The 21,307-nt window shown below is 43.9% G+C and overlaps 1 protein-coding gene across 1 annotated transcript in view; it reads left to right on the top strand.

Annotated features, from left to right (window-relative positions):
- The window catches only part of RGS8 (regulator of G protein signaling 8), a 21,999-nt gene extending 1,893 nt beyond the window's left edge, over positions 1-20,106 (top strand). Inside the window, exons 2-5 of the mRNA XM_077763118.1 lie at positions 619-720; positions 1,778-1,842; positions 18,521-18,687; positions 19,924-20,106. Coding sequence (XP_077619244.1) covers positions 619-720; positions 1,778-1,842; positions 18,521-18,687; positions 19,924-20,106 — 517 coding nt within the window. The remainder of the gene's footprint in view (positions 1-618; positions 721-1,777; positions 1,843-18,520; positions 18,688-19,923) is intronic.
- The last annotated feature ends 1,201 nt before the right edge of the window (positions 20,107-21,307 follow it).

Below are 21,307 nucleotides of genomic sequence, written 5' to 3'. Positions count from 1 at the left end.
TATATATATATATATATATATATATATATATATATATATATGCCAAGGTTTTGGGGATGAGTGGGGAGAACCTGAGTCAGAATGAATTTGCCTTAAAGCTTCATTTGTGTGCTGAGATTCTGTGATCTGCACCCCTGTATGCTGTGAGCAACGCTCCACTCTCCGCGTGGGTACCACTTCTGAAGCTTTGCAATCAGGATCCGCTGCTGTTGCTGTGGCTCCTTTGCCCTCCTAGCGGGAGAGCAAAATGTGGATTGTTATTTTGTCTTCACTGTATTTCCTTTCCCTACAGAGAATCCTAATTTAGAAATTCTTCCAAGCTAATGACCTTCATTGACTTACTATCGAGTTGAATGTTAGCTTTGAAAAAGCCTTAAGCCTCTAGGGGGTAAAGTACCTATTACCATTCCAGTAGTCAAGTTAGAGAGTGAGTATATCCCTTGATCTTCCAGGTATTTCTCCTCTTGTTCAATGTGAAATCTTTAGGGAGCGCCTGGGGCAGGATGGAGGGGCAGGGGAGGCAGCTGAGGCTCCCGCGGCAGCGTTCCAGGGGCCCTTTCTGGAGCTGACAGCCACGATCACAACAGTCCCCCGTCCTCCTGCCCTGTGTTGTTTCAGGAACAAAGGGATGAGAACCCGCCTGGGATGCCTGTCTCACAAGTCAGACTCGTGTAGTGATTTCACAGCTATTCTTCCCGACAAACCCAACCGTGCCCTCAAGTGAGTAGTGTGGCCACATGGCATTCCCAGGGGGCCCACAATGGGGAGCCCACCTCGGGGCTGTAGGCCCTGTTCTTTTCTACTGAGTTGGACCAGATGAGCCGAGTGACAGTAAATCCCTGCCACTTGGCAGCTCCTTTTATATCCCTGAACGTGAGTGCATGGACGTGTGCTTTCCTTTTCAAAATGCATGATTTAACTCAGAATAGGAACCCTCTTTTTACTTTTTAAAAAAATGTTTATTTATTTTTGAGAGAGAGACAGGCAGAATGAGAGTGGGAGAGGGGCAGAGAGAAAGGGAGACACAGAATCCGAAGCAGGATCCAGGCTCTGAGCTGTCAGCACAGTGGGGCTTGAACCCACGAACCACAAGATCATGACCTCAGCTGAAGTCGGATGCTTAACCAATGGGGCCACCCAGGCACCAACCCCCTCTTTCTACTTTTAAGAGAAACTTATTATCCACCACTCTTATAAATCTGTGATGAAGGATACTCCCTAGTTCTATGTATTTGGCAATCTGAACTCTCAGTTTGGAAACAAACACTCAAATATATTCTAAAAATGTGTTTAGGTTCAGATAATCTGGATTCAGTGCCTATACTGTCCAAGTACTGTGTTAAATGATGTCCTAGATATGACCTCATTTGACCCTTGTGAGGTTCCGGGATGGGCATCATGATTCCCATTGCAGAGGTGAAGAGATTTAGGTCACAGTAAAATATGGAGTCAGGAGCTCAGCCTACCTTTTCTGACTCTAAGGCTGGTTTCTTTCTATTGCTGTCTTGGCATCTTTATATCATGCACTTACTTAGCTTGGTTTTTTAGACTGAAAGGCAATGTACTAAATACACTGAATTCCAATAGTGAGGTTTGTCATCAGTTACTTAAGAATGGACCTACCCATTGACGGTGACAGAACTGTGGGAAGTTCTTCATCTGTACCCCCTCTCCTCATTGTTCTGATTTGTTTGCTTAAGCACATCTTAATGGTTCCTGACTGGGGAGGGGGTGGTATTTTCAGAAATATTCAAGACAGATGTTTCTTCTTTCCTAGGAGACTATCCACAGAAGAAGCCACGAGGTGGGCAGATTCCTTTGACGTGCTTCTCTCCCATAAGTGTAAGTAGAGCTCAGGTCTCATTGTGTCACTGAAAATCACCCGTTTAGCAAAAGAGGCACCAAATGCCCACCATGCTCCAGGTACTGTGCTGGGTACCCCAGACAGCTCCGGTCCCTTGCCCTCATAGAGCCTCCTGCTTAGGGGAGTGGATGGATAACAAAACACAATTTAAATGTAGTGGGAAGAGGGCCTTCTTTTCTGCATTCTGCGTTGAAAGTATGGTCCCAAGAAGCTTTCCTGTTTTCAGCAGTTCTAGCAAGAAAGAATCAGTTTAGGGAGTTAGAGTGATGGGCTCAGTGGGAATGACCATCTAGTTTCCATTTCAGATCTTGTTTATAAAATTAAATGACCCTCGTCCAAGTCCCTGGAGAGCCTTGGGTTACTCATCCATCAAATGAATATTCTGTGCATTTTGTTAGTCTCTTGAGCTGGCATAGTTTTGTGTTTTCTTGTTGCTTTTATTTTGGGGTTTTACTACCCCGGCTGTATCACACTCCTCAGTTTCTGGCTGGGTGTGGTTTTTCCTAGAACACATTTCTGCTGCTCCTCCTCTTTTGTTTTCCCTTTTCCTCATTTCTCATGCCTTTTGTCCACCAGCAAATACAGACATAATCGTGCATATTTTGGTGCAGGAAGGGCACTTTGATGCTGGCCAAAGTTTTCAGCTCTTGCTTTTTTCTTATAAGCAAGTCCAAATCATCGGGCTTTGAAATCCTACTGGTGGGACATCTGGGCGGTTTAGTGGGTTAAGCTTCCAACTCATGATCTTGACTCAGGTCGTGATCTCAGGGTGCAGTTCATGGGTTCGAGCCCCTGATTGGGATTCTTTCTCTCCCTCTCTCTCTTTGCTCCTCCCCCTCTCCTCTCATGCTCTCTCTTCATCTCTCTCTCAAAATAAATAAATGAAACTTAAAAAAACATAAGAAAAAAGAAATCCTAGTGGCAAGAAATACATCGGAGTAGGAGAGCAGATGTGAGGAAGAGAGTAGGGTCTTTTGCAGAGAAAAGGATTCACCCAGACTTTCAGGGTTCCTTTTACATCCTTCCTGCCTATAGTAGAAACCCTGATTGATCTGGGTACAGAAGGGTAGCTTTTAGCTTAGAATCTTGTTTCCACTTAATTGGGGAACATGATTTTATATGAGAAGGCTAAGCACATTGGCTTGTAGTCAGACCTGTGTTCTTGATTTTGACCTAGCTCGGCTACTAGATAATTGAGTGGCCTTGATGGAGTCTCTCAGCTGTCTTTGGAAGTGATTTTGCTCTCTGCTGAATGGACTATTCCCTCTGACTATGCTCCTGATCCTAATAAACTAGTTAACAAATGCTCTTGAACAGATTTTAAAATAAAATGTGAGATCTAAAACTAAGCATATATTGCAGCAAGTAGTTTCATGAGACAAAGAGTCATTTGAGTGTTCTGTGGATTACACTCAGGAAGGAAAACAAGCCAGCACAGGTAGAGCGTGTGTGATGTGTGGCTATACCCCAAACAGCCAGCTTATGTGGTGAATTCGCCAAGGTAATGGCATATGTTCAATAATACTTAGGACTTGGCAGGAAGGCTTGTTTCTATGAGGCTGTTTTTTGTCTTGTTTTCCAGAATCACATTAGGCTAAACAAGTGTCACTATTAATTTACACCTTTTCTGGCTGGATTTACTTCAAGGTCATCTTGAAGTTTGGTTTCTATTTCAGCCTCATGACTGACTCACTTAGTTCAAGTCCCTGAGGCTGTTTCCTCATTCTAGAATGGTGATAGAAATACCTGTGTGCTACCTATCACCTGGGTATGGGAATCTTCACAAGAGGACATCTTTATTGGGGTTTTTTACTTAAAGGTGTTTTGCAAGAATATGATGGTATTTTTTTAATGCTGCTTTCATTTATCAAACACAAAATAAATGTGCCTTAAGAATAAATTTGCAAAATTTGCTGCCAATTATTAATGCTGAGCCATTAAAGACAGAGCTTATGGTGGTTAAATTAGCGGATGGAATCTTAGGGTATATTTGGACTGCTACAGCGACAAGACCTGGAGATCAAAAGGTGTACTTTTGTGTGTTTGATTCAATGACTTTTAGAGCTGAGCACACTTGGTTTTCCTTCTGTTAGGGATGCATTTGGTTTCCAGGAAGTCAGTTACACCTTTCTGAGATGGGGATTCCACTAAGTGGCCACCACATTGCTTCTTTGTCAAAGCGCAACAGAAATAGGTTGTTTCCAGCCTCGAGGTTCTGTGATCCTTCTTGGAGTCTGATGTTCTGTTTTGATTTCTGTTTAGCATGGAAATAAAAAGCCAATGGAGTGAATATCTTTGAGAAGAAAGAGGCTATATTCACAGGTCACTGGTAGAATTTCAATAGCCTTCTCCCTGTGAAGGCTAGGGAAGAGTTGGAGCCCAGGTTACCTTGAAGGGTGTTGACAACTCTCTTAAAGTCTAATTAATTTAGGTTAATGCTGTGACTCAATTAGAGCTGATTAAGCTTTTCCAAAGGGATTGCATGTGTGCTGGTCCCTCAGGAGGGACAGTGGTTGATCAGAGGTGTGCAGGGCTTTCAATTAAGATAGCAAAATGTCCTAAAAAGTAAAGAAAGGAGAATCACTGAATGAGCTCCAGAAACAACGTGCATGAGTCTAGAACCCACCTCCCTGGTAATCCTCTGTATGTAGGCAACTGTCCTCCCTGAGTTTTCTGTTTCAGATAATTTCGGTAATTCTTTCTTTTCCCCACATTCTCAGTTTAAAGAGCATCTTTACCTTCCCTGCTCTGCTCAAGTGTGTTGGGCACTCATTTATTTCGAGAAAGGTGTACTAAGTGTTCACTGTGTTTGAAGTCTGTGCTAAGCAGTTTGTTGGGGGTGGGGGCACAAAGATGGACAGGGCAGTACATCCTTCGTGGAGAATGCAGCCTTCTGAGATGTGGACATAAGAAATAATAATGTGCTGATTAGAGGCTAGGGAGCCTCAAGATGCCAAATAGAACCCTGATATCGGGTGTTCCTCTTAAATTTCATTTTGTCAATATTAGAAGTCCTTACTGACCTGGCAGCAGCACATCTGCTTTCAGTTTAGAGCCCTGTTTGCACTTAATTGGAGAATATGCTTCTGCACAATTACGTTAAGAACGTTAGCTGGTAGTCAGACCTGTGTCCGAATGATTTTAACCCGGTTCTGCTTCGAAATAGCTGGGCAGCCTTGATTAGAGCCCCTCAATACCTTGGAAAATCTGGCTCTTCATCTGCACAATGAAGGATCTGAAAGATAGTGTTTCAGAGACTGGATCCAGTACTACCCGCTTATTCTAGGATGCTGTCTGTGGCAATCAGGGAGGCTGAGCCATAACCGAACACCTACGGCAGGTGGTTTGAGTCAGCGCTGCCTGCAGGGTTACGTAAAGCTGCTTCAACGCTGAAATGGCTCAGGCAACCAAATGAGGGGCTGAATTCAGCACCTGGGTTACAAAGCCTTCTCTCCTTGACAGGGTCCTGTCATGTAGGGAGCTCTGCTCAGGTTCAAACCTCAGGAAAAGAAGAAAACAACTTTATTTTTTAAACTTGAGAAAGAAAAAAAATCTGGGAAGCAAATGTTTGGAGCAGTTTGATTTCCAATCACATTTGCTTACAAATGCAGGACCAAGCTAAACAGGTACCATGGAGGTCTGGGAGACAGCCACTTGCTGAGGGCTACTTTTTTTTTTCTTTCAGCTAACAAATGAAAAATAAAATTGAAATTGCTTGTGACTTTATTAGCCAAGGAAGGATCTCTAACGTGGAGTAATTTGGCGTCTTTTTTCCTGCTCATCCAGGGACAGTTAGACTTGGTGTCTGTGAGCTGTGCTCCTTACACTGCCCTGGAGGGTTTGTGTGTGTGCATGTGTGTGGGCATGTATGTGTACCCACCCAGAAGCTTTCCTGCCTCTGCAGCTCATGCCCGGGACAGCGAAGGCACCCAACTTGTGGGGGAATTCTTTTCTGACAGGTTGTGGGAGAGCAGGTACAAAATTGTATGTCTTCTGCTTTGATTTCTTCATCAGGTTCATGTCCAGCTTTTAGTGGGACCTTCAGTCCTAAACTCTGAATCAGTTCAAACTCTGAATCTCTGTCCTTCCTTCCTTCCTTCCTTCCTTCCTTCCTCCCTTCCTCCCTTCCTCCCTTCCTCCCTTCTTCGATTGTGTGTGTGTTTGTGTTGACATAAAAGTTGGATTCACTCCAGTTTTTTTTTTTTTAACATTTACTTATTTTTGAGAGAGGTGGGGACCAGGCCAGCCTGGACTGGCTGTGTCTTTGCACCTCCCGCGCTGGGGAGGGTCAGAGAGAGAGGGAGACGCAGAATCCAAAACAGGTTCCAGACTCTGAGCTGTCAGCACAGAGCCCGATGCAGGACTCGAACCCACAGACTGTGAGATTATGCCCTGAACTGAAGTCGGATGCTTGACCAACTGAGCCACCCAGGCGCCCCAGATTCATTCCAGTTTTAAGAGGAAGGTGTAGATAGGGTTCATTCCCCTTCCTCTCACCCACTTTTTTAAAGCCTGATCCTATACCTGGATGAGAGAACACCTCACCCTGGACATCCATTTGGTCCTTGGCTTTGTTTCATTGTTTTCACAGAGCTTGGAGGGTCTATGCCTACCTGTCCCCGCCAGGCCCAGGGACTGTCAGGAGAGTGGACTAGTACAATGGAAAGCTCTTCTGCATTCACAGAGTTAGTATCCACCTCTAAGAAAAAGAGACCAATAAAGAAACTGTTTTTTTTTTTAAAAAAATTGGCCTCTTTGGGATAATGATGGAGATATAGAAAAATAACAATGACTTAATCTGGTCACCCAGCAACCAAGCAGAAAACCCAAAACAAGCGAAAACATTAAAATTATGAGCTAATGAAATTCCTTAATTTCCTTGATCATCCAAATGGTCATTAGCTTTAGAATGTACAGTTTCACTATCACATTTCCATTCATTGCACAGCCCTCCCCACATCCTTCTCCAAGCCAAAAAATTCTAGAACAGTGTTACTCAAAGTGTGATCCAAAGAAAGCAGCTCTGGCAGCTGCTGGGTGCTTTGTAAGAAGTGAAAATTCTGGGGTTCTGTCTCAGACCTGCAGAAGCAGAATCCCTAGGGGTGGGCCTCAGTAATTTGTTTTTCCTCAAGCCCTCTGGTAATACTGATGCCCACGAAATCTTGAGAAACCCTGCCCTAACACATAAGCAAGTAAAGTGAAGAATCCGGAGCATCTTGGTGATGCAGGTGGCCTGTGCTTTCCAAGGAACATGCTAAAGACTGTATTACAGCCTTCCAAAGTTCTGAGGCAGCACAACCCTTTGATGGCATGATGCTACCTATGCAGCAGATAAGGTGGATGGTGTTCACAGTCAGTAAACAAATATGGCAAGTGTGTTTTCTGGATAAATTGAGGCTAAGGGTTAGAAAGAGATATGTGAAATAGACATGGATGGAAAAGAAGTGTCTCTTCCTCTGCCAACCTTTCTACATTCTTATGATTCTTACTTGCACCCAGGAATGTGGTGCATTTAGCCTTTATAGAAGGAGTGCCAGGAATAGATAAGGCAACTATTCAAATTCTGCTGAAAAGGTTTGAATTGAAAAGCAATTGGATGGGCCTCCAACACCCATTCCGTTGCTTACTGGGTCTGTGACCTTTGGCAAATTACATAACCTCTCTAAACCTTGCTTTCCCCCATCTGTTAAAGGAGAATGATACGCCTTGCCTTGCATAATTGTTTTGAGAATTAAATGTGGTTATGGTTGTGAAATGCTAAGCATGATAATGTGACGTAGAGGGGCTCCACAAAAGAGAACTATTTTGATTATTTTTATTATAATACAACATTAAATTCGTCGAGGAAACAGGGATTTCATGCTTCCTGTATGCTAGAGATGGCATCAGCTTCTTCCACAGACAGCTGAGGGTTGAACATGAGGGTTGAGTAGGGATGGTATTAGAATGGGGGAGGGGTGGGGGCTTATTCAATTCCATAATACCTCACCGCCTTCGTGTCGTGAGCTTCTGGCACCCTTTCCTCATCCCTTCCCAATTTCCCTTCAGTATATGTGAGAGAATCCACCTGGGGATGTAGTTTTTAAAAACCCAGCAGAATCTGATCTGGTCCCTCTTTGAGACTCCCTGCAGTGTTCTTGTCTCTAACTAATTAGATAAGTGTTTCTGGACATTTAATTTTGGGAACCTTTTAGGTGTTGGACTGGTGTACCTGGAGTTTTATAACACTTCCCTTGTATTAAAGGAGTCATTTGTGAATGCTGTTACCCATTAGAGATACTTTTTGTTAGTTTTCCTTTCAATACAAAACTCCTTGCTAATTTCTTAAAAAAAAATTTATGTTTTATTTATGTTTAAGAGAGAGAGAGAGCACGAGTTGGGGAGGGGCTGAGAGAGAGGGAGACACAGAATCTGAAGCAGGCTCCAGGCTCTGAGTTGTCAGCACAGAGCCTGATGTGGGGCTCGAACTACAAATAGTGAGATCATGACCTGAGCCAAAATCAGACACTCAACCGACTGAGTCACCCAGGCACCTCGCTAATTTCTTATAATAGTTGCAGATACAGGCCCTAGCTGGGTTTTTGTCATTGTTACTTGACCTAGCTTCTGCTTGATAAAATAGAAAAAGAACATTGGAATAGGAGTTGTAAGACCCAGGCTGTCCTTAGGCTTCTGCTACCATGTCCTAGAATTAAGAAACCATCCAACCTTAGAGCCTCACCATTTCTCTTTGTGTCCAATGTAGGCCTTAATCATAGGGTCTCTCATGTCCTTTCTGGCTTGGAGTCTAATACCTGTCAAATCCTACTACTATTGTAACATACCATTTTGCTATACATACACTAAGTGAAGATCATTGAAGAAAATTATGTTAATCACAAGGCTGCAGTCTAATTAGCATGCCAGTTGCTTGCCAATAAATGTCAGTTACTAGAAATAGTTTGTTCTCTAAATAATCTCTTTACCTAACCCTGCTAAACCCTAGTTATCTGTTTAAAAACCTTTATTTTATAGATAAAACAAGAGAAAGACTTCGATCCTAATGCTGCTCCCATCATAAATTTCAAAGTAGTGAACTTGGTTCTACATCAATAAGATTTTTGACTTCACCATTAGTATATGCATCCTGGATTTTATCAATATGTTTGACTTTCTTATCCTCTGACTTTGGAACCCATTCACCAGTTTATTTTTTCCAATTGATCAGGGAAGCAGGAGAACTCTGGTGTTTGGGACAGCACTTTGGTAAACAGAGAGGTCCCCCAAAAATCTTTCTTGTGATCCTGTATTTTTCCAAGCCTGGGCACTGAGCTAGGCTCCAGCCCACCCCATGCCAGCTGAATCAGGGCTCCTGGACCTTGAACTATTACCTAAGCCACCCTCCCCGCTGCACCAGCTGTACTGCTCATTCATAGTGACCCAGTTTCGGTTCTTATGTAAGCACCCTGCATCACAGAACTAAGAGGGAGATGCCGGCAGCAGGCAGCATGTGTGGCCACGGGTATGTTCTTGGAGATTCTGTGCATGTCCAGGGGGATGCCAAGATTCTGCTAAGTGTTCCAGGAATTCTGGACATGAGCCTTTCCCTTCTTGCACTAGATAGACACTAATTTCCAAAAAAAAAAAAAGTATGTAATGTTCATAAAACCTTGACTACTTAGAGTGCCATACAAAGAAAACCAAAGTGAAATGAAAAAAAAAAAAAATAAAAAAAAATACAGATCCTCCTGTTGCTCTCTCATCTTCCTGAACTGTTCACCACTCACCACCTTTAAGTTATCAGGATTATTGGGGCACCTGGGTGGCTCAGTCGGTTAAGCATCTGACTTTGGCTCAGGTCATGATCACACAGTTTGTGGGTTCGAGCCCCGCGTCGGGCTCTGTGCTGACAGCTAGCTCAGAGCCTAGAGCCTGCTTCATATTCTGCATCTCCCTCCCTCTCTGACCCTCCCCTGCTCACACTGTCTTTCTCTCTCTCAGAAATAAATAAAACATTAGAAAATTTTTTTTTTTAAAGTTACTAGGATTGTTTTGGGGCATTAGGCATGTTTATTCTGTATGATGACTTCTTAAGCCACCAAAATAGAGGCTTCATGGTCACTAACAGGCAGGGAGCACTCCCTGAGTGTCGGGCCCTGCATATCCTAACTCCCCTCACCCCCAAAGCTCCATGGAGCAGGTACTGTTAGGATCTGCATTTCACAGATGAGGGAACTGAGGCACAGAGAGGTTAAGCATAGTGTCCAAGGTCACGCCTAGCCAGTGTGTGTCAGAGCCAGGACATAATCCCAGGCAGACTAGCTTCAGGGATCAGAGAGGAGTCACTCTTTCCTTCTACTTGGGATCTGTTGGGGTGCTAGAGCGATGGCCTCTAGTTCCCTGGGTATCTGGGAGGGAGCGGGGTCTGGGGTACATAGGGGCCCAGGCTGAGGAGCACAGCTAATACAAAGCAGGTCACTCTGGGAGATGCCAGTAAATGCTCATGAGCTTTTCAGAGATAAACTGACATCCTTCATTCTAACCAACTGCAGTTTATGGACAAGCAGAAAGGGAAGGAGAGGGTCCTGATGGAGAGAAGGAAGGGAGAAGAGGGAAGGAGGAGCAGCAAGGGACAGAGGACAGCAGAAAAGGGAGAGAGGCTGGGAAAAGATGCTGCAGAGTCAGGGCGAGAACCAGACAGAAAGTTTGCTGGGAAGAGGTGGGAGGGGAGGAAAGGATGTAGCTGAGAAGAAGGAATGCTTCTGGCTCTGGTCCCATCCAATTCCTTCCCTGGGTCCCAGAATCCAGGAAGGTGGGGCAGGTGGTTTATACACAAAGCCCACTCCCGCCATCCGCTCTGGGAAGGGGAGAGGCTTCCATCCCTTCTCACTTCCATTGTTCCCAGGTGAAGTTTCTCTTTGCACAGTGACCCTCACCCCTCCCTCCAGAGCCAGCCTTGGGAATAAGGAGGTGGTGAGAGATCGGGGTGGAGAGGGGTGGGCGAGGAGGGGAGGAGGGCTGTGGGGAGGACAGTCTGTGCAGGGCTTTGTGAGCTTTATCTTTGCCACTATCTGTTCTCTAGACGCTACTGCTTCTCAGGTCCTGACCCTCCCTGTCTCTCCTCAAGCTCTTCCTTTGAAATCCCTGTCAAATTTTAAGTGCTATATTTTGCTTTGATTCCTCTCTACTCTCTCTGAAGCCAGCCCTGGAAATGCAGATGACCGCATTTTGGGGTTGAGGCTGCCTGAAAGCGCTCTGGCGTCTTTACAAGGTCACTCAGCCATGCTTTGTTACAGTGTCCCCAGGCCACCGTTGGGGAATGTGCCAGTCTGCTCTGTGTGACGCTGCTGTGTCTCGGGAAGGATGCTCGGGGAGGCATCAGTGATCCAGGAACAAGAGAATTTAGGCTTCAGTTGTCTTCACAGATAAGGTGATGGCAGATGGGAGAATCTGCAGCTCTGTAAGCTACATGTCACATTTGTTCTGCTGTCACGTACTTTCTGGCAACTGCTCGATTTGGCGTTATTGTCCATCCCTCCTTTGGAGGAAGAGATAACGTGAGGTTCTCCAGCGATCATGAGAGGAGACACAGGCAGACTGGGCTCTGAAGTCACACAGTTGTGTGTGAAACCACTGTCCCCTGTTACTGGCCAAGTGACTCCAAACACTGAACTCAAACTCTCCAAGTCTCACTTTCCCTCTTTGTGAGCCAACATTTAGTGACTGCTTGTAATGAGCGCTTGGCACTTTTGCATGGATCGCCTCATTCAGTCCTCAGAACAATCCAGTGCAGTAAATCTCAGCATTATTCCTGTTTTACAGATGAGATGATGTGGGCTTCAAGATGTGAGGACACTTTTCTGAGGTCGCACAGATTTGGACCCAGGCAAGCTCTCTGACTCCAGAACCTCTACCTTGATAATAGGGTTAGTGTGAGGATTGAGTGAGTTGACATATGTAGATTGGACAATATAGAACTTGTCCGTGGTGTATCATCAGTGTATGGTGGTGATGATGTTGCTGAGAAGGAGGACAGAAAAACAATTGGCTAAGAGCTGTGTCTGGGGCAGGCATGATTTGCAAAGGGAGTGCAGAGCAGAGCATTGACTCTTCCCCAGGGAGAGTTAATAAGATCCAGCCCGCCTCACTTTCAGATGAAGATGCTGAGACCCAGGGAAATCAAATGTGTTGTCCAAGGTCACTGAGCTAGTTATGGGCATGACTCTGATCAGAAGAGATGCTTCCAACTGGGACAGTGGTGTTCCAGTCCCACATGGGACAAGAAGGATTCTGTAGGCTGCCTCAGTGAAGCTGACAGAAAATCATGAGCTGGGTATGAGTTTGCCATGCATTTCCTTCAAATCCCCACTCCCCCTGAGTCCATCTCCATTGCTTTCACTGTAATTTAGTTGAATTCTGTTTCCAATGCCCATCCTTGCCTCGAGGTAGTTCTTCTACCCAAGATACACCTCTGCCTTCCACAGGGACTCTTTCTGTTGCCATCATTCGTGGAAACCTCACCATCCATGGAGTTACTCATGGCCCCCCGGTCTTGGGCAAGGTGGCATTCCCTTCCCCTCTCCCCCCAGCCATTGCTGGTGCAGGCATTGTGTGGACGCCGCCAGATGCAGAGCTGGAGACTGGACTCCTTACTCACATAAGAACACTAGCTTTGTAGCTTGGTGTCCATGCCACTTACTAACCATGTGACCTCGGGCAAGTTATTTAACTTCTCGAAGCTTCATTTATTTATCTATAAATGGCAATACCATCAGGACCCATGCTATAAGTTTGCGATGTGGAGCAAATGCCAGAGGTACAGAAAGCATTTAGTGCAGTGCCTGGCCCAAAGTCAGTGATCAATCAGTGTCTGCAGTGGTTGTTTTCAAAATTCCTTCTCTAACTTCAACTTTTTTTTTTTTTTTAACCTCCTGTTTATCCTTCTCCCCTTTTCCTATGTTCCAATGTTTAGATCCTAAATCCTGCTGTTCTCCACGTTTAAGCTTCATTTACCAACCTGGACCATCTGATGGTCCTTTCTTTGACTGAGAGGCACATCCCCAAACTAAAAGTTCTTGCTCCCTTGTCCAAGATCATATCTTTGTTGTAACATTGTCCAGGAACTGGAACTGAGGCCTTTATAAGTGTCTGTCTATTTCTTACCATGTTCCTATTCATTTTTCCAAAGCAGCTGTTCTCAACCCTTCCCAAACCTCTACAGCACACACTGGACTTAACAATTATTCAATTAATTATTTTAAATTATTGCTCACTATATGTGACCCTAAACTAACTTTTGAGTTCTGTGAGGTGGTGACTTCATTCGATTTACTCATGTCATATCCTCAAAACCTAGCACATGGAGACAGACCACCTTCACAGGGACTTCACCCCACATTAATGAAGTTCAAGGCTGTTTATACTTATGCATCTCAAATATGTCCCTTCCCCAACCAGTTCTTTCCATCTCCATCCACCATACTTTCTTTTTCTCTGCTTTTGATTTTAAGAAACACAAGTCCTTCTAACGCTTCTTGGTCCCCCTCCTTCTCTAGAATTTGCCTTCACCAGATATATTCTTTTGTTTCTTTTATCTTCCCTTGCTCTTTTCCCTCTGCCTGCAAACACATCTGGAAAGATCTTGCTTTGGAGTCATAGGGACCTGGTAAGGAAACTTGGTTTTTCTTGCCAGGTGTATAACTGGGACTTTGATTTGACTTCTGTAAGTAAGCCTTCATGTCTTCATTTGGAAGACGAGAGTGCTACTATCTATGGATCAGCATTATTGTGAAAATAAATTAGCGAGTGTTTGCAAAATCCCCAGCAAAAAGTATGGCATATTGTAAATAGATAAAACTCATCTGCCCCAAATCCTAAATAAGTACATACAAATAAAACCCTACCATCCCTAGGTCCCATCACCTTCTCCAGCTAAAATCAGATGGGAACTCCTTCATTTTCCTGCACCCAAACCAGAAAGTTCCCGGTATCCACACACAGCCCTTTCTCTTTCTCTCCATCATAATTCTGTTCACAGGCTTATGTCGCTACCTTCCTAGGGGTGATATTTTATTAGTTAAATTCTTTGTTTCCTTTAATTTCAACTCCTTCTATTCAACCAGTCTTTTCTGATTAGATCAACATCAAACATACTCAAGACTATCTTACAAAAAAATCAAAACAAAACAAAAAACACAAACACAGAAAACCCCATTTATTCCTGACCTCCTGCTTCCTTCTTGTAAAGCTGTCTGATCTTTCTGCTCCCCTTCTTGCAAGAGACATCGGAGTTAACTGTTTCTGCTTCCTCTCCTCTCCTTCACCACCTAGGGTCTCTGTCACACCACTAAAGCTGCTCCCTCCCATGGTTGCTGAATCTCACCGCCTAATCTAACAGCCACACCTTAGACCATAGCTAACTTGACCTCTGGGTAGTGCTGGACATGTGGCCACTTCCTCCTCCTTGAAATGTTCTCTTCCCTGGCTTTTTGCAGCACTTCTTCTGTCTCTATCCATCTCTCTGGCTCCTTCACAGACCTCATGATGTATCTTATAAGTAGGCTCAATAATTGTTTACATTATTTTTTAAATGTTTATTTATTTTGAGAGAGAGTGAGAGCAGGGGAAGGGCAGAGAGAGAGACAGAGAGAATCTCAGCAGGCTCCGTGCTGTCAGTGCAGAACCCAACTCCGGGCTTGAACTCCCGAACTGTGAGATCATGACCAGGGCCAAAATCAAGTCAGATGCTGACTGAGCCACCCAAGTGCCCCAATAATTGTTTACTACATCATCATCATCATCATCATCATCATCATCATCATCATCATCACCACCATCATTATTATTAAACACTAATCTTATTGAAATATTTCTAATTACTCTAACATTCTTAATTCTAGGCCTTCCCTTGTGTGGTTCACCCTTCCTGCAGTTCTCTTCTCTACCTTCTCTTCCCTTCTTTCACTTAGCTTCCTTCTCCTCAACTTTGCATCTCAGCTTAGAAGCTTCTCCCTCCTGCACATGTTGCCTTTCCTCCTTAGGTCTGGCTCAGGCACCCCTCCTGGGTACTTTCCCAGCAACCTCTGCTTTCCCTGTCATACCACTTTTCATATATACCATAATTACCAAATTATGTTTTCTTGGCTCAAATGGTCCTTCTCCTGTAGGTTCTGAGGGCTTTGTTGTGCCTGTTTTTAGCACCTTGCAGGATGCCTGAGTCTCATAACGGGTGTATGAATGAGTGAACGAATGGGTGGAGGTGACGTTATTGCTATGTTGGATTGGGGATTAGTATACCTTATATTTTTAATGCTACATAGAATTACTTGCAGGCACTCAGTCAAGCCCCTCCTCCAAGCTTCTTCCTCTATAAAATTGAGAAAAGTACAGCAATATTCCTGAGGGAACTTTGCAGGTGCTCTCTCTTTTTTAATCTGCACAAAGGTCCAACACAGTTGAGACTTTGATGAAAGGAGATAATATCTGCGTCTCATCTAGCATGGACAGTTTGCCTAGCAGGATCTCTTCACCAATGCCATCAATGAAGGCAGAAAGGTAATGCTCTTTCTTGATCTGTAACTTGATTCAAGTTAATCACAAGTGCTTGTTTTTGCTTGATGGAAAATAACACAAAATCTAACATTAACAACAAATCTTGAAAGCTTTGCCATTTAAGGTATTTAGTCTCTTCTGATTTAAAAACAATAAGTTCTTCCAAGTTACTCTTCCAAATCACTTTGAGTTTACTCTTTTAATGTTTTTTTTTTTTTAAATATTTATTTATTTTTGAGAGAGAAAGAGCAGGGGGTCGGGAGGAGGCAGAGAGATAAGGAGACACAAAATCCAAAACAGGCTCCAGGCTCTGAGCTATCAGCACAGAGCCTGACGCGGGGCTTGAACTCACCAGCCGTGAGATCATGAGCTGAGCCAAAGTCAGATGCTTAACTGACTGAGCCACCCAGGCACCCCTGAATTTACTCTTTTAGGTAAATACACAATGTTTTAGCATCCACTCCCTACCCTTTCCTTTTCACCCCCTGCCCACAGTGGAGGAGCAGCAGAAGAAGGCCTCTGGCCCGTGGGCTTCACATCCTCCTAGCATCCACTGAGAGTGTCCATTCCACTGCTCAGAGACCACCTTGCTGAGCCTGCTCTGCCTTGGCTCTCATGGGCACTGAGTCTCCTTCCAGGCTTCCACAGCTCCAAAAGATATTCCATCCAACATCTGCTTCTGCAAGCAATGACAGTCTCCTGACAGGCAGGCTAGCTATCAGGTCTGAGTTCCTCGGAGTCTGTGGAAACTTCTGGATCACCTCTGTAAGAACTTGGAGGAGACAAGGTATGGAAAAAACAGCATCCACAAGGGATTTTATGGGCAGGGGTTTTATGGCCTGTTTTCTGATGTATTTTATGCATTAGTATTTTATAAAAGAAATTGTTGAATGAATGATTCTCTGGCCATCTCTCTGCATAATCATTGCCATGCTAGTATTTCATGCTGTCTTTGATTCTCATTTTATCTTGGATTTCTACTCCTTCTTCAGGGTTTTAAACCCAATGTAGGAATGAGGGTGAGTGGGTCCCTGAGCCAGCCTATCCTAGGAGTCTAACCTGTGTTACTCCCTCTCCCTCCCTGGCACAGGAGCAATTTTATTTCCATCCTGCCTGATTGGAAACAACCTTACATCATATTCTGCTTTCTCCATACTCCTTGTCTTAGAGGACCATATGTCTTGTCTTAAGGTGACCGTATGTCCTGGTTTTTGCCTGTGGTAGTCATGGTTTATGCCCGTTGTCTCTGTGTAATTAATAGGCATGGCCCTCTTCACTCTCAAAAATGTCCTGGCTTGGATGGTAAAGTTCATGGCTACCCTGCTTTTGTTAAACACTTAAAACTCAGGCCTCCAAATTTAGATTTCTTTTTGATTTAAAGTTTGGATTTGGGAATTGCTTCAAAACCCTTTTCTACCTCAATTTTCTGGCTCTTGCAAGTAAAGTCTTGGTTTTTATGACTGTTGTTCTAGCAAGGGCATGATAACATCTAGTTTATATTTTTTAAATGTTTCTTTATTTTTGAGAGAGAGAGAGAAAACACAAGTGGGGGAGGGGCAGAGAGAGAGGGAGATACAGAATCTGAAGCAGGCTCCAGACTCAGAGCCTGACACAGGGCTCAAACTCATGAACTGGAGATCATGACCCAAGCTGAAATCAAATGCTCATCTGACTAAGCCACCCAGGTGTACCATAACATCTATTTTAAAGACAAAGATATCCAATGACTTTTTAATTAGGAGAAATGAAAACGTTTCACAAAAGTAAAAACAAACATTAAATATGGCAATAGCATGGTGCCACCAATCCATGACCCTGGGCAGTACATCGTCCTGGAGCACATTGCTGGGCCTCAGATGCTCAGGTGATCCCATCACTTGGAGTTAAGAACTGTTAACATATTGTCCTTTTGACAAGTTTTAGAAAAGAAAGAAAACATTGTTGCCAGAGTCATTTTTTTTTTTTTTTTAATTAGAGAGAGAGAATGCTTAGGAGCAGAGGGAGAGTGAGAGAGAGTGAGACTCCCAAGCAGGCTCCGTACCTGGCAAAGTCTGACTCGGGGCTTGATCTCACAATGGTGAGATCATGACCTGAGCTGAAATCAGGAGTCAGATGCTTAACCAGCTGAGTCACCCAGGAACCCCCAGGGTCATTTTTAACCAGTGCGGTTACTTTATTCTAGACTATGTCTGGCCATCCTCTGAGGACAGTTTGTAGAAAGCTGTAGCTCTTATTTGATTAGTGAAGAGTGTGTTGAGGGTTAAGATAATTCATAAAATATATTTTAATATAAAAACATTAACTGAGTATATAGGCAATCAATGAATGTTGTTTTTCAAATCTACGTGGTAACCCTGCTCATCTTATTCTGATTAGAAGCTCTGTTTTGGCAACATTCATGACATTGACTTAAAAAAATGAAAAGGTGTATTCATCATTAAGTCATTTGGGAGAAAATTATAATTAATCTGAATTAAAACATGTAATTTGATAAGCAAGATCTTCTAAAATAAAGTATCCATGGGATGAACCATTAAAACATGTGGCCTCGAAGACCTTTAGTTTTTTGAAAGAGGCTGGGCAGGTAATAGAATGGCTTCAGTGACTTTTAGTAGGGTGTTTACTTTCAGACGTTCTTCTGGTAGTAGTGACGGATTTGCCCTGAGGCATTCACCCCCTCCTGTAGTTTGTCTTGTAACAGATTGTTTTTTCAGGGTGGTTGACTTGAATTAGGGTACGTAATGCATTACAAATACCACTTTGGCCTAGTTAGAAACACGGGCTCACCAGTAGATTCAGGGGACAGCTGACTCTGCATTAGGGGACAGGCAGTGACCACTGAAGGCTGATGAGCAGTGACCAGGGCTTCTCATAGTCATTATTACTATGACTTCCTAAATGTTTCTCCTTAGTATCGCTCTGATCCTTGAGTGGGAAACAGAGCCTGCCTCCGAGGGTACCTGTGTGTTTAAGGGGTAGAATCTTTAAGAGGATGTGGAGGAGCAGTAGGGATTGGAAAATTAGAGCCAGTCTCACATTTTTACTACCTTTCTCTCTTTCTTCTACAGTTCATGAGCTTAAGCCTCTTTCTATCTCTCTTCCCTTTCACCTCCCCCACACCCACAGATGGGGTGGCCGCCTTCCGCGCCTTCTTGAAGACCGAGTTCAGCGAGGAGAACCTAGAATTCTGGCTGGCCTGTGAGGAGTTCAAGAAGACCAGATCAACGGCAAAACTGGTCTCCAAGGCCCATAGGATCTTTGAGGAGTTTGTGGATGTGCAAGCTCCGAGGGAGGTGTGTTGGCAGTGGCGAGAGTCTTCTAAGACCTCTATCCATGGCTCCTGGCTCACATCTCTTTGTGGGGGTTTGAGCCAGTTTGATGGGGACTATCTTCTGAACTGAGCCTCACCGCTCTGATGGCTCTTAATGAAAAAAGGGTCACTTCTAAGGTGCAGAACCCAGGGCTTCTAAAAAGGAGCTCTGTTAGTGTTTCAGCTGTCTGTCAAACATGTGCCTGCAGGACTTGTGTTTATATAGGGATTCTGTCAGGAGAGACGCCGTTGAATCCATGTTAGTTTTCCTAGTGGAAGGCAGCGTGGCTTAATGGATGAGCATCCACTTTGGAATCTTATTCCAGTCTCAGCTCCACCAGTCACTAGCTGTGTGGTCTTAGCCAAGTTGCCTAGTCTCTCTAAATCACATTTGCCCCGATGTGAAAGTGTATAATATCACCTACCTTTCAAGACTACTCTGAATATTAGGGATAAAGCACCTACTCAGCATCTGTCACTGATTATTAATGAGTCACTATCATCATTTATATTATTTATAATTAGTTATTATCTTTTATAATAATAAAATGAATTTCTATATATGGATGTGCCAAGTTATAAAACAGAATTTTACCCTGGAGGGTTTTATAGAAGAAAAATATTTGCTGTCTATGAGTTTTGGTACATTATGTACCTAGGACTCTTCAGTTATATGCTTTTACTTGGGAAGTAGAAGGTCTTTGCCCAGTGCCCAGGATGCTGTAGGCTCTTTATAATGCTGCTTAGAACAGAGATGTCCATTCTAACCATAATCTCTCCTCCTGGGGTATTTGTTTCCTTAGCAGTTAAGAACAAACAAGGGAGTAAGCTTACTTTAGGGAATCCACATTAATACTTACCTTCAGTTTCACTCTTTGCTTGACATCATGAAGACCCCTGGATTAGGAGTTAAGTGATTTGGGATTTTGCCCTGGCTCTGTTACTAACTTTCCATACTGCTTTAGAGCAGCCTTTTAGTATCTCTTTTCTTTGGTGTTCTTACCTGTAAACTGGGACAAAGACTATCTGGACTTCAGACCTCACAGGTTTCTTGCTGGGATTAAAAGGGATAACCTCCATGAAAACATTTTGAAAAGCATGAATAAGCTTACAACATATATAAGATACTGCTATTAATAATTATTACATAGCTAGGAGCAGTTGCCAGGCACCTTGGCCCTTGAGGGCCTGTGACCATGCTCTCTGTTTGTGTCTCCAGGTAAACATAGACTTCCAGACCCGAGAAGCCACGAGGAAGAACATGCAAGAGCCATCCCTGACTTGCTTTGACCAAGCGCAGGGAAAAGTACACAGCCTCATGGAGAAAGACTCTTATCCCAGGTTCCTGAGGTCCAAAATGTACTTAGATTTGCTCTCCCAAAACCAGAGGAGGCTCAGTTAGACCTCAGATGGGGACTCTTGGAGATCACTGGCTTCCCCCCTCCCCTTGCTGCCGAGACCATATTCTAATGTGAAATGTCATAGGTGTTCAAAAAGCAATGGCATTTAGATTGGGAGCCTGGGGATGAGGAATGGAGAAACGGCCATTCCAAAGTAAGATTCAGTCACCAGAGCTTGGACTCTATTCCATTTACCCATATTTATGTTTTGGTTAGCGGTAGCACCTTGCTGCTGTTACCCTCCTTCTGGGTCAGCAACTTGCCCTCCATAATGCCTTGGGTCATTTCCGCTGAGAAGGCAGATTTGCTATGCTGGGCTAATGTGTAAATAATGCAAATGCAATTTCCACCACTTCCACACCCTCCTCAGTTAGGATTCCTGACTCTAACTTGTACTATACTCCTGTGAGGAATAGCTAGAAGATTCTGGCTCATCTCGGTGTAATGACCAGTCCTAGGTGCTGGGACCTCACAGGGTAGGAGAGAGGCTTGTGGGGAATCCCAAGTTTCTAGAGCTGTCATTGACAGGTGGCCTCTGGGAGAAGGCGCAACCTCTATGGAGTTGGCTATTTCTTCCATTTCCATTGGACTAGTATGAAAAGCTGTCATCATTGCCCATCTTAGCCTAGGAAATTCACAAGACATTTTTACCCTCACAATTCCATGAAGGGTCTTGGGAGATGTCTTACATGATTTCTGACGTGGAGCCTACTTTTAAGAAAGATACAGCTTGCAAATCTTCTCGATTCTACCAAGAAGTATTCCAGAATACTTCTGAATGACCAGGGAACATAGCACCAGTAGACTTTTGTGCAATGGGGTGCCATATAACCTTTCTGTTGCTTAATGTATTCTCTGCCCTCACCTCCCTTTGGCATCATACATCACTGATCTCTTAGGATGACAGCTTGGCAAAGGGAGGTGAATTCCCACAGCATGGACAGCTTTCATGGTGCCTAATACTTTCCTTGTCTCTCCCTGTCCCCCCTTCCATGCAGGTCATGTAATTATGATGGGGGAGAATAGGAACTTAGGCTGTAACTCTTCAGCTTGCTTCCTGGGAGCATGCTTTCATAGAAAGGTCTCTCTCACGAAGGCCATCTTGGTCATTCAACAACTTCCTTCTTGATCTCTGACCTTTTGGGATTGAACATGGAACAGGAAGTGAGGCTAAGATCACTGTGAACATCTGGCTATGGAGAC

Source organism: Crocuta crocuta, unplaced genomic scaffold (genome assembly GCF_008692635.1).
Source record: "Crocuta crocuta isolate KB4526 unplaced genomic scaffold, BGI_CrCroc_1.0 scaffold3, whole genome shotgun sequence".
Taxonomy (NCBI): Eukaryota; Metazoa; Chordata; class Mammalia; order Carnivora; family Hyaenidae; genus Crocuta; species Crocuta crocuta.
This window is presented reverse-complemented; position numbering and strand designations above follow the sequence as displayed.